The sequence below is a fragment of the Oncorhynchus keta genome, chromosome 2, assembly GCF_023373465.1.
Source record: "Oncorhynchus keta strain PuntledgeMale-10-30-2019 chromosome 2, Oket_V2, whole genome shotgun sequence".
Classification (NCBI taxonomy): domain Eukaryota; kingdom Metazoa; phylum Chordata; class Actinopteri; order Salmoniformes; family Salmonidae; genus Oncorhynchus; species Oncorhynchus keta.
In genome coordinates this window covers 60992073-61005657 of record NC_068422.1, presented here as the reverse complement: position 1 = coordinate 61005657, position 13585 = coordinate 60992073, and the positions used below count along the sequence as shown (strand labels likewise).

Here is a 13585-nt window from a genome sequence, read left to right as displayed (position 1 = left end):
ACAAATCTCTCTCTCTCTCTCTGCCCTACGGTATTATCTTAGTTCTTCTGTCAAATAGGCTTGCCCTCTCTTTAAGACTAATCTCACTAAACTGACTGCCTCCCTTCAGATCTACAGGGTCTGTTGCTGAGGGGCTTTGATTTTTTTTTTAAACTGCCATACAGCCCCAGTCCAATTCCCCAAATTACTGATGAAGCTCGAGGGACAAGCGAGAGAGTACTGGAGAAAGCCCACTCATCTCACTTACCAGCTTAGGCAAGATCTCAGAGGCAGATACGCCGCCGTAGCCCTGGAAAAATGTAATACCACTGTGTGGGAAATCTCATGGGATTAACGTCTATAACGCGTTTATCATCATCTTTGTCCCCATAGGTACGAATAATGAATCTCGTTGCTTTCTCTCCTTCTTTTTGTGTTTTTATCATGGAGTCGAGAGCAGACATGTAATGCTTCTCACGTCGCTCTGCCCCTCCACGCGCCACAGTCTGCCTGCCTCTTAACATGTGGCTGGTGCTCTCACCGCCTCCTCTAGTCACTTCAGCAGCGACGTGAGGCTCTGTGATACGCGCATTGCATGCCTCCCTCTCCCCCCTCAGCCCAGGCTCTGCTGTTCAGGCTGCAATTAGGAGCTGCTGTTTGTTCTATCTGATTCTCTGTGTCACTCTCCACATCAGGGGCCACAGAGCAGACTCCAACAAGAGGAGAGGAGAGGGACTATAACAGGAAACGTGACCAGGGGAACTGGGCTGATCTCTGTGGCCACTGGGCTGGCCTGGAAGTCCTGAGTTCTACCCTCTGAGAAGAGAATCAGACAGGTCCACAGCAAACAGCTAACAATACTACTGCTCTTACACCTAGGATCTACCTGTGACTTATACGCATTGGACGAGCTAAAAAGGAAGAGATCTGAAAATAATTCATCTCTGGTAAGTCATTCCAGTCATTTATACCGTATGAATAGGTTTGTTTCTATTGTAAAGTTTGGTTACGAATAACTCATAATATTTTATCATTTGTGTGGCTCCGTACAAAATGTATGATTTAAATACCACATCGATATAGTATCTCATTGCGTCTCAAACTGATATAATCTATTACCACAATGGACAACAGCGACTGATTTGATAACATTAGCCCTGAGTGTAAGGCTGAACCCTGGAGACAATTTGATACCAGATTGACTATGTTGATGTGTGCTACGCGAATACTCTGTAGCCACACGGGAGAAATGCATCTGAAGAAAGCCTGAAACCATCTGTGCAACATATTGAGTCTTGTACTCTATGATGTAAGTTTAAAGGAAACTCATAAGTAGACAAAAGTAGACCAAAAAAAATAGCATCGTATTCGTTTACCTATACCAGATTTGTGACCGTGTTAATAACGTCGAATTGTTTCGATACTGTACACAGATAGAGACGCAGCTGCTCAAGGACTAATTGTTGACGCTTGAAATGATGACAGTGAGGCCGAACATACAGCCAAACACTAGGATAGCAGTTAAACTCGTCAAATAACATCTAATGACACCGAACTAATCCTTTTTAGAGAATCTCACGTAAAAGAACGGTGGTAAAAGAGCTCAGGGAAGAGGTGTGATAGAGAGACACTGTCTGTCCCCGAGAACAAGTGCTGCCAGAGAGAGAGAGAGAGAGAGAGAGAGAGAGAGAGAGAGAGAGAGAGACAGTGAGTCCAGTGTGATGTTGTGTGGGTGAACCAGGGCTGAGGAGACGGCTCATCCGTGACAGTTTCCTAGAGGAGTGAGTAGGCAGACAGATTGTTGAAAGCTGCTCTGTGATTAAAGCTGTTTTAATCTACAGTAGGCAAACACAAACACCCACACGCACATGTTGTAGGTCGCTTAATTCTACAGTATCATCACTTGTGTTCGTTGATCTTGGATAGTCAGAATTCAACATATTGTGTATGCTGAGTGCTTGCCTTGATAGTACCAAATATTGCTTATTTTCCGACTAATGTTACAGTCCAGTATATGATTAGAGATTGCAGGTGCATCAGGTCAGGTTGTATGACTATATCCATAAACTGATGAATTGATTTGGATATTCCATATAACTTTGTGTGCTACTTGGGATTGGAACACATGACCAATTGTCTCAGGCATACCAACCAGCCTGTGAACTGTGTGAGTCATAGCCTACTAGGATGAATTCAAGCGGAATAACGTACAGCATATTTCAAAATACAGGACCGTAATTCCTCTTTTTTTCTTCCAACACGATACGCTGCCTTATTGAGAACTTCTGAAAAATGTCTATATGGTCATCAAATCTGACATTTGCATAGACAGCATTTATAATCACACAGACAGAGAAATGGACTTTCAATTATCATTGAATGGCATTCAAATGAAAGGTCAATGGACTCGCTTTGAGGAGAACACGAAGCTGACATTCTGGATATAAGTTGGCCCATCATTTGGAACTTTAAATGGGTTTGATCCATCTGAACTAGGTATAGCTGAGGCCCTGAATGAAACACTTTACCATTGTCCGATAGCATCCTTCCTACACTAACTCATTTAACACATTGTTTAAAAATCCCATTGTTTTCTCCTTAACTCTCGCTACTGCTCAAGAAAATTGTCAGAGAAAGAGAGAGCCAGCGAGACTGAGAGAGAGGGAGAAAAAGAGGGTGAGAAGACGGGGGGAGGGGGCAGAAATTGAATTGCAGGAAGGGTGTGAGGCCACAGTAGCATTAGCGTAATGATGACCCTTCATTAGAAATTGGAATGTTATTTTCCCAAGGGCATTGTGTTTACACATCCTCTCCTTGATAAAAGGCCAGACTTCACATCATGACCTCATGTAACAGAACAAGGAGACATTTAAAAATATATATTTTTGACAGAGTGGGACATCCATGAATATGAAGACAGTTACAAACAGTGACAATTGAGGATGTCTATCTCTAAAGTACCTGGAGTTTTAAAAAGGTCTCTCTCCTTTATGGGACAAACTTCAGGGCGTGGCAGGAAGGACATCAAATGACGCATAGTTAACACATACGATTAGGAGTAACAAGACAACCATACATTGGAAAGTTTGTTTGACTCTTTACGTTATAGCACAGAGTAAATGTTTTCCAACAAACAATATTTAGCTGTTCCGATAAATAGCTGAACACAAGATTCAATAAGATATGTGGAACAACAAAACGTGATGAGATATTTACCTGGTGCCAAGTGCATTACCTCAAAGGCCCAGATAAGCCCATTGTCAGTGTGGAGAAGATAAGATACTTTCCTATCTGTGCTGTATGGGGTTGTAACGAAAGTCATTCGATTATAGTCATTTTTTGGACTTTAGAATGTGATATTAAGCTATTTGGGAACATTTACGAACCATAATCCCCCTCATCTTAATATCCAATGCTAAGGGCTGGCAACAATAAGAGTGGAATAATCCAGACAAAGTACATTATCTGGGATGGACTTCTTTATTGCTTAGCTATCCTCTTGACCACAAAGAAAGCGTCCATTTAAAGAAAGTCTCCATTCAACTTTTCTAGTGGAAAACTCCCAAATGTGCCAAACCCACCCACCGTGCATGCCAGCCAAGCTTAATTAAACGTTCCCAAAGTAATAGCTAAACAATTGAAAGAAGGCAAATCATTTTTGAGCCAGGTGTGTTGCCTGAGACGTGAGTGGTCTCAATGGCCCAAATGTAATTCTCTGCTATTCCTCTGCTTCTCCCTTGCTTCCTTCAGATGATGAGAAAGTCTGCATGGAGGCAGATGACTGGGCCAGAGATGTGGATGGGTCTCTTTGCCTTGGCCGTGACCCTCAGTCTAACCATGGCTGAACATGTGGACCAGAGGCCAGCACTCCAAACCAGCCCAGTTCTCCACAGGCACAAGAGAGAGTGGTTGTGGAACAACCTTTACGTGGAAGAGGAAAGGCCAACCAACAAACAATACTATATCGGAAAGGTATGTCGTTGTTTTACCATGTAGATGTACCTTGGAGGCTCTGGTATAATGCCAGAGAGTTGAATGAGAATATAGAGCAACAATATATCTGATAGATAGGATGTCTTATCTTAACATTGTCTTCTGTTTTTATATTTGTAGTTAAAGTCAACTAGATCTGGTGACGGGACACACTATGTCATTAAAGGAGAAGGTGCCAACACTATCTTCAAAGTGGATGAAAAAGGACACATCTATGTCACTGAACGATTGGATCGAGAGGAGAAAAGCAAATACCTTCTAAGTGCCAAGCTGTTTGATACGAGCAACATATTGGTGGAGAAAGTGGAGGAGTTTGTGATCCTGGTTACTGACATCAATGACAACGATCCGGTGTTTACCAAATCGTTCAACGCTTCTATCAAAGAGAGATCCAAAAGCGGTACAGGAGGTCAAATAGTAAACACAAGGGTGATTGTGCTGGATATTAAAAAGTGCTTTTGCTAAATCACTTCCCTTTATTTCTTCCCTGTGTAGGAACTAAAGTGATAGAAGTCACAGCCACTGATGCAGATGATCCAACGACTGCAAATGGAGAACTTGCTTACACTTTATTAGAGGGGGGAGATTTCTTCAATATAGACAACACAACGGGTAGGAGATGTTCATTCATTTGAGCTCATACTGCATGAAGTCCATTGTACAGTATCTACATCTCTTTTCAATAACATTTCCCTAATAATCCAATATTAATTTATTGTTGTGCTGAATCAAAGTCATGAATCAAAGACTAAATGAATGTGCTTCATTTCAGGGATTATCACCACCAAGTATGAGAACCTGGACCGTGAGACCCAGAGTAGCTATGTGGTTGTGGTTCAAGCCCAGGATCTGAGAGGACTTAAACAAGGGGGCACCGCCACCACCTCTGTCACAATCGCAGTCAGCGACATCAATGATAACATAGCCACATTTACCAAACGTAAGGGCAAAATAGAACATCCCTGACTGCTATATAGAGTACATTGACAATTATTGGTCTTATGGGAGCTAAACCTAAATATGAATGATTGTTATGGAATTCCTAGCAGCAAATGAGGGATTTTTCCCATAATGCCGTGCCTCAGACGTTTCTCTTACTAGTGTCTTTTTCCCTAGGTTCCTATGTATTTAGTGTGAAAGAGGACATGAAGCGGGGACAGAGAATAGACACCATGGTCCTGGAGGACAGAGATGAGATCCAGAATAAAGACCCAATCGTCACCATAGAACCTCCATCTGACACATTTGAAATGGAGCGCAGTCAGAACAAAGATGGCAACCTCATGCTGAAACAGGTATTTCACTCATCCTGAACTGTTACTTTATTTTTATCACCAAAAAAAAACGATCCACATTTGTCTCTATCGTGCAACCAGGTTGCATGCTTTCCCAATGTGTCCTAAACTCTACAGTAGATATGAGCATCACAGAGGGATGCATAACACTAAACTATACAGTAGCAGAGACAAAAAAAAAAAGACCATGCACTCTTTGAAGCACATATGAAAATGATTGTCCTTGAAAGACTCCTCGAAGGGCGTTATTAAGGTATGAAAATTAAACTGCTTAAAGTATTCTGGGGAGAGAGAAAAAAAGATCAGTACAGTCTGTACATTATAGGTAACGATGTACGGAACGTATATGGGTGGGACACATTTGCTGAAGATTATACGTATGTACTGACTTTTTCCCTTAACATTCCTTCACTTCTTTTCAGGGACTGGATTATGAAACCAAGAGCAGCTACACGTTCTTTGTGCACGTGAGGGAGAACCACTTGCAGTCCCCTGTGGATAATAAGGACAATCCCGTGATCAAGGCCCAGGTGACCATCCAGGTGCTAGACGTTGATGAGCAGCCAGAATTCAGCAAGAGCATCTACAACTTTAATGTGATAGAGGAAATTATGGTCAATAATATTGGAGTCGTTTCAGCCAGAGATCCTGATAAAGCCAACAAGGCCATAAGGTATTCAACACCTTCACTAATTGACACATGCTGCTGAAGCTAGAATTAACATAGAACTCTTTTCTGAGAGGCGATTTCGATAATGTTTCAATGCCCCCTCTACAGGTATTCCATCGAGGACAAGGACAGTCCCATTGGTATCAACCCCATAACTGGACAACTTTTCACAGTGAGGAAGCTGGATCGGGAGCTTGTAGCGAATCACATGTTCCAGGTTAAAGCTAAGGAGGAACCCAATGGTATGGCATTAGCCATCATCTTTAATCTTATTCATAACTGTTTATTGCGTGAAATGTAATTCATGTCCAAAACATTTTTTATCTTAATAACTAGTAGGGTTTAGGTGTTTCGCAATAATAAAATGATGTTTCCCCGTCTCCTCTTCAGGACTGGAATCGTTTGTGAACGTCAACATACTGGTCATTGATATCAATGACAACAAACCAGAGCTGTCCATTGAAGAGATATTTGTTTGTGAAAATGATATGGCTGGCACGGTAGGATTTTTTTCCAGAGTTAGATGTCATCTAATCAAACTTTTCTGAAACTTACATGAAGTCTTTCTTAAAATGTTTTCCCCTCACACAGGTGATTGGGACCATAAGTGCGACAGACAAAGATTATAATTTGCCCGCATTCAGCTTCACATTGGTGAAGCCGAACGGCAACTTTTCGGTCGTCGATAACAACGGTGAGCGAGCTGATCATTTCAATGCATGAACATGGGACAAGTGCCACCTTTATTATGTCAGCTTGAGCTGTGCAGGCAGACACATTCTACTAATGCTAAGCTGTTGGTTGGTGTGAGGGGCGGTGAGGTGGGTTTAACAGGGACAATGTGGGGGTGAATGGCTGGTTCACATATTGGCTCAGGATAGCACCGTGCTCCCCAGTGGCAGAGGAATCAGCCAGGGCAGCGCTCTGTTCTAAAGCAATCTGACGTCTGAACGTTCTCCATCTAGTCGGGCGGAAACGAGAACAGCAACAAACCTGCCGAGAGCCTCTGAAATATTCATGACGTACAAGCTCTTTAAAACCAGCAGCCCTTCATTACATATTTGGAGAGCAACAGTGATGACCTCAGAGGCACTCTGGCTGGGGAACATTTTCAGCGTAGCGCTGGGGTGGCCTGGTCCAGTCTGTGCTGCCTCGTTGGCTGCACTGCATAATGAACTGATGTGACATTTCACCATGTAATGATCAGCCAGGAACACGGAACACTGGGAGTAGGCTGCACATTAGCCCAGTGCAACTAGAGAGAAGGTCAGAAGACCAGAAGAATAGTGAGAAGTTGTTCTTACTTTAGTGATGATGTGCATGTTAAGGCCATATCTCTAGCTTTGATGTACCGTACGCACTGCAGTACGTTCTTCATAGCTTCCATTTCTGAATGGTTCTATACTGTAATTCTACTTATTAGGCCAACCAAATTGAACATATAAAATGAGTATACCACGTTTCTAGCCACATGTACTGGCACCTAAAGCTCATGGAGATAATCATATCCAATCCACATGGGACTAACCATGTGGAAAAGCCTAATTCCTAGATCTAGTTTTGGCGTACATTCAATTATCCTGCTATGAGGATTCGTACCTACTGCGATTTTAGGGATTTTGTTAGTGCGGAAAAGTTTCCCTTACACATAAACTCTCAGATTCAACAGTCTGCTTATTATGTAGATGCAAAAGTCTACACATAAGTATATTGTAGCTAAGAGCATTCCACCATTGGAACCAATGCACTATCTACGAAGACCCATTTAACGTATAAAAATGTCCTCCAAATCTAACCATGGCAAACCTCTGATAACTAACATTGTTTCTTGTCCCCCTCTCCTAGACAACACATCTAACATAGTCCTGAAACATGGAGGCTTCAGCCTGGAGGACTCCAGGGATTATGTCATAGAGATTGGGATCAGCGATGGAGGCAGGCCTCCCATGAGCAGCATCACCACTCTGCCTATCAAAGTGTGCAGGTGTGACAACAAGAGGATTCACACCCAGTGCAAAGCAGCCCAACTAAAAATGGGTATGGGTGTCTACACCCTGATTCCTATACTGTGCATCCTGACTATTCTGAGTGAGTCAATCTCTCCTCTACTATATCCAGTCCTCTCCATTTGAGAACTTCTTAGGGATTGCCCCCTTTTTTTTCAATTTCCACCGTTAATGACATACCCTAATCTAATTTCCTGTAACTCAGGCCCTGGAGCAAGGATACGCATATTGTTGGTACAATTTGAAAGGAACCACTTTGAAGTTTGTGGAAATGTGAATTGAATGTAGGGAGAATAGAACAAAATAGATCTGGTAGAAGAAAATACAAAGAAAAAAACAACCATTTTCTTTTTCTTCCACCATCTTTGAAATGCAACAGAAAGGGCCCACATCTAGCAATCACTCTGGTTGTAATTCCAATAGTGTCCACAAGATGGCAACAGTATATGTGCAAAGTTTCAGACGGATAACTTGAAGTATGAGCACACTACATGACATTTAGTTTAAAGTCACCCAGGTACATTGGGCAAATCGTGAAGGAGACATTCACATTCACATTACATTTTTCTGCAAGAATATTGTCAAATCTGTATACTTGGACTTTGATTTAGCTTTTCCAGCATTAGTAGCCATATTATAAGTTCAACATTTGCAAAACACCCAGTTTTTATAACTTCATAACTCTCTCCATATTCTTATAATTTTTGTCCAAAAGGAAAAGGCTTGCTGTCGCACAAGGTTAGCAGCTACATTTTGCGACAGATACGGGGTTTCCAGACACTGCCATAAAGCCCAGCTCATTGGCTATCTAGCTAGCTTTGTTTGACCCCGATTGGTGCGTAGTTAACAAAGTTAGTCGATTAAGTGAAAACCTGCCTGCGTCATCGGCGTGCCATGAAGGCGTCGCTTCCTGACCAAATATGGTGTCCTATAGGATATACCACACCCCTAATGATATAATGGAGTCCGGTTACGTTCTAGGATCTCTGAGGAATAAATACAAATGCGATTTGAGTGGTTGAATCAACGTTTAGGGTTCGATTTTTACAGATTCCTATCTTTGCAAATTGAACGGGTGGTAATACAAAATCGATCGTGCATGCTATATGGACCTTTTTAGGATATGAAAAGGGATTTTATCTAACAAAACGACACTTCATGCTATCTCTGGGACCCTTTGGATGATAAATCAGAGCAGGATTTCAGAATGTAAGTACATATTTCACCTTCAGAGGTGAATTTATCAAACCTATCGCGGTGAAAAAAAAGTGTTTTGTTGTTAGGAGCTCTCCTCAAACAATAGCATGGCATTTTTTCGCAGTAATAGCTACTGTGAATTGGACAGTGCAGTTATATTAACAAGAATTTAAGCTTTCAGCCGATATAAGACACTTATATGTACCGACATTTATTGATTTTCTAAAATCTGCGATAGTGACACAAGGCGCTGCACGATTTACAACTGTCCCGTTAACGGGGTGCCTATCTTAACTGGCATTATACCACTACACTGTCCCTTATTAAGACATATTACAAAATAGAGCAATCGTCTAAGAAATAAACAGAGATCATTAAACAAGGTACTTCAGCTCAAGGTGTTCTTGGGTAAGATCATGAAGTATTTACGACACAAGTGGAAGGATAGGTTTTTATTAACGATAAATGTGAATAATTCCGATGATGGGGGATGGGCAAATAATTTCTATCTTTTGTTTGTTTATTTTTGGGGACCGAGTTGAAGAGTTTTACCTCAGTAACTGATTGGATAAATAACACTCAAGACTGCAGGACAAGCAAAGTAAATAGTGGAAGGAACGTGAAGCATTGAGCTGAATGTTCTCTTTGATACTTTCTCTGCTCTGCTGTCTTGGGAGAAAACCATTTGTCATATTAGATGAGTCATGTGCCAGAGATGTTTTGTCAAAAGCTCATATCTGAAGCAGAGAGCAATTGCACTGCTGCAGTAGGCTTCTACAAAAGCAGATAATGTGGGAAAAACATGAGAAGAATGGGAAGGCTAATGAGAAGATAATGAGAAGATGATCAGTTATTCAGCTGTCTTGTTAAGACACAGAATGAAGTGGTGATGAACTATTAAACATTGAAGTCATTATCGTATGAATCCCAAAGAAATATACTGTGGACCCATTCGACAAAGTATTTTCTCACACCCGATTTCATTTGCCTCATGATATATATATATATATATATTTTCCCGCTTCTATCTTCTTCTGTGTGACATGGATATTAAACATGTTTTCTTCCTCGTTCCAGTCATAGTGATCCTGATCGCTATGAGAAAGCGTCACCAAAAGGACGCCCTGGTCACTCTGGGTAAGAGTGAGATCCACGAGCAGCTAGTGACATACGACGAGGAGGGCGGTGGGGAGATGGACACCAACGGCTACGACGTGTCCATCCTGACCTCAGCTCGCAATGACGGCAGCATGAGCATGAGGCAGGGCCCCAGCCTTTACGCCATGGTGAACAAACCGCCAACCGCGTGCAAGGGAGACATGGCCGTGATGATCGAGGTGAAGAAAGACGAAGCTGACCATGACAGGGATGGGATCCCCTACGATACCCTGCACATCTACGGCTACGAGGGGCCAGAGTCCCTGGCTGGTAGCCTCAGTTCGCTGGATAGTTCATCCACTGGCTCTAGCCTTGACTATGACTTTTTAAATGACTGGGGCCCTCGCTTCAGAACCCTGGCTGAGCTCTACGGGGTAGATGGGTCTGAGGGAAGTGACTCCCTGTATTGAGCACACTGAGCCTAAAGACCAGCAGGCAGGACGTCTCTCAGCTCTCTCAACTCTTCCTTTGACTAAAAGCACATCAGGATTAACTTCTTCCACTAATCCGTCCAATCATAGCACACTATGATAGGGTCCACTCAAGCGTGTGGACCCTCAGTAATTCTCTCTTCTTCTACCCCCTGTTCCTCCTCCTCTTACTTATCCTTTTTCCTCTCTTTTCTTTTCTTTTGTTATTAGTATTATTATTATGTTATTATTTTAAAGAAATTGTGTTTTTATTTCCTCTTTTTTCATTTGATTAGTTATTCGTTTTTTATCAGATTGCACACACAGAAATCTGTATGCCTTCATATTGATCGATTGTGTTTTTTATTTTTATGGTTGACTAAACCAACTGTAGCTATGTAGTGAGAGGTTGGTCCTTCAATGAGTCACAGTGGCGTACTGAGTTGTCTTTCAGACAGAATGACCCTTCTCATCAGCAGCTACTGATGGGAGCCCGACAGGGAGCCCGGCAGGAAACAATGATAACAGAAGCTCTGAAAGAATTAAAGTCTACTCCCAGTTTATTTGACAGGACTCATCAACACACCAATTGTTGTGGATAAAGCCCAAGTCTCCGAGGTCCTCTGTAACAAAAGTACTACAACCAACTCAGGAAATGTGAAGTAGCTCAATAGTCCTTTGGATGACAACAAAGTTATCTGAATTACTTTAACCTTTCGCTACTGCTTCAACGAAGCTACTGCTTCAACGTACTCCATCAACATACTGCTTCAACATACTGCTTCAATATTCTTCTTCAACATACTGCTTCAACATAATGCTTCAGCATACAGCGTGTGCTTCAGCTCCATTTGCTGAAACAGCATAATATAATGAGGGCAATCTACACAAGTTCAAGTTTATCATTATCGCTATTGTCCTTCTTGACTGAAGACATAGAAAAAAGAGAGCAAAGGTTTTCTTCTGTTTTAATTCTATTTAGAATGTGGACTGTTTGTTGTATACTGAAGCTTTGCCTACTTGGGACCACTTCTCATAAACCATGGATACAATGTGTGGAAGCCATCTTACCACTTCCCTGTCTGGATCATATACATGGGGAGCAGGACCCCCATCCTTTTTCAAACACCATAGTCCGCCCCATACACATTACCCAAACAAAACACTGGAATCAGCTTCCTGCACATATGTGTGTGAGGAAGCCCTCTTCCTGCCCTGTTATCTTATAAAGTAAAGCAACACATTGTGGCTCACTTCCTGTTTTCCTGCCTGGGAAAAACCTTTGGAGAGGGACAAATAGATGGAGAACAATGTAAGAGCTACGATGACTTTAAAAACAGGCAACATTTCATTTCTGTGTCAGCCATCTACCAAAGATCAGTATGGTGAAACCTCGGTTTACAATAGTAGCCACTGGTAAACTGTGCTGTAATGTTATGTCTCAAGGTCTTTCTATATAACATACCTGATCTACTTCGTTCCATGCTATTAATGATCTATTCTAGTTCACGAGCTCTTACTTGTAGTGGTGCTCTGTATAATTATCTGTAAACCTTATGGACTATTTTTCAACGGCAATAAGTAACTTGGCAATACGGTATTCATGTTATCGAGATTGTGAGTACTGGAAATGTAGTTGTCTAAACTGTATATAGAGAATGTGCCTCAATATTGATATTGGCCTCACTTCTTTTTGCGTTATTTCAAAATGATTTTACTTGACACTGGTCTTTGTCTGCTGAAAGTGTCAAATATGTTGTTTTGTTTTTTACACTTGTCGTGTAATTGATGTGTAATTGTGCATTGATTGATACTGTATGTATGTGTGAGTCCACCTGTGTAAATTCACTCCATTGGTTGTCAGTATTGGGCACCGAAATGAGAAGAGAAAACATTCAAAGGCATTCCTTTCGTATGCAGCTAGATCATTCTGTAGGGGAGCACTGTGTGCCTTGGTTTATGATCATTCTGTAGGGGAGCACTGTGTGCCTTGGTTTATGATCATTCTCTCGACGGTGAACACAATCTTTTCTATGGTTTGTATCGTGTAAAACAACAACTTTTTGTGAAGTACCAATTTTGTATGTGTAAAATAAACGTGGCACTCGAATGCGAAGTACAAAAAGTGAGCTCTATTGTTTCAAATATGATACTAAATTGAATTGAATAGACTATGTTAGCATAATATAGCTTTGATGCTTGCTTTAAGCCATGGTCCGTTCTAAGTTTTGGTTTCTGTGTTTTGCTGTAAAATAAAGATCGTAATGCCTTTTTAGCCATCTAAATTGGCCTCTTGTAATTGTAAAGTCATTATTGTATGAGAGGGTCATCTTCAGGTGAGGCTCAGTCTTCAGGTCCAACAGCAGCTACAGTCCCTGAGGTCTAGAAAGTACACGGGAGGACTGGGTGTGTGTGTGTGAGATTGCAAAGATAACAGAGAGACGAGGGGAAATGCCTCAGTGATGTCACGCCCTCAAACTCCCGGGACTGAAAGAAAACAGCCAGTAAGGAACTTCCTGAAGCTTCATATGTCCTCACATTTTTTGTTTGAAATTACCAGGAAATTGTTGGGCCTCTCAGGACCTCTGATATATGGTGAGTGCCGCTGTGAATTTGGGCCTTATGAGTCATTGTTTTAATACTGGGGGAAGCTATGTGCTGAAAATACTTTGATTCTGAGGCCTGAGGACTGTGAACCTTGACCAAAAATCTCTTCATCACAGCACAGGAAGTGCAAGGGGCAAATTAGAGGGAAAGTGTGTCATTTTGAATGTAATAAAATATATATATATATATATATATATATATATATATATATTACAATTCAGTTGTAACTCAGCAATGGGTCAGTTACACTCTGTGATATGTTTCAACAGA

The 13585-nt window shown here is 41.5% G+C and overlaps 1 protein-coding gene across 1 annotated transcript; it reads left to right on the top strand.

Moving 5' to 3' along the window:
• The first annotated feature begins 579 nt into the window (after positions 1–579).
• LOC118358270 (cadherin-5-like) lies at positions 580–12996 on the top strand. The gene is made up of 12 exons (XM_035735894.2): positions 580–926; positions 3730–3951; positions 4093–4372; positions 4468–4584; positions 4745–4912; positions 5089–5267; positions 5690–5940; positions 6046–6179; positions 6328–6437; positions 6529–6631; positions 7783–8025; positions 10218–12996. Exons 2-12 carry the CDS (start codon positions 3730–3732, stop codon positions 10706–10708), a joined length of 2298 nt encoding a protein of 765 aa, XP_035591787.1. The 5' UTR covers positions 580–926; the 3' UTR covers positions 10709–12996.
• Positions 12997–13585: the final 589 nt, after the last annotated feature.

Coding starts and splice junctions, on each gene's coding strand:
- LOC118358270 (XM_035735894.2), top strand. CDS start 3,730: ATGATGAGAAAGTCTGCATGGAGGCAGATGACTGGGCCAGAGATGTGG. Junction 4,913..5,088: donor CATAGCCACATTTACCAAAC/GTAAGGGCAAAA, acceptor CTTTTTCCCTAG/GTTCCTATGTATTTAGTGTG. Junction 6,632..7,782: donor TTCGGTCGTCGATAACAACG/GTGAGCGAGCTG, acceptor CCCCTCTCCTAG/ACAACACATCTAACATAGTC.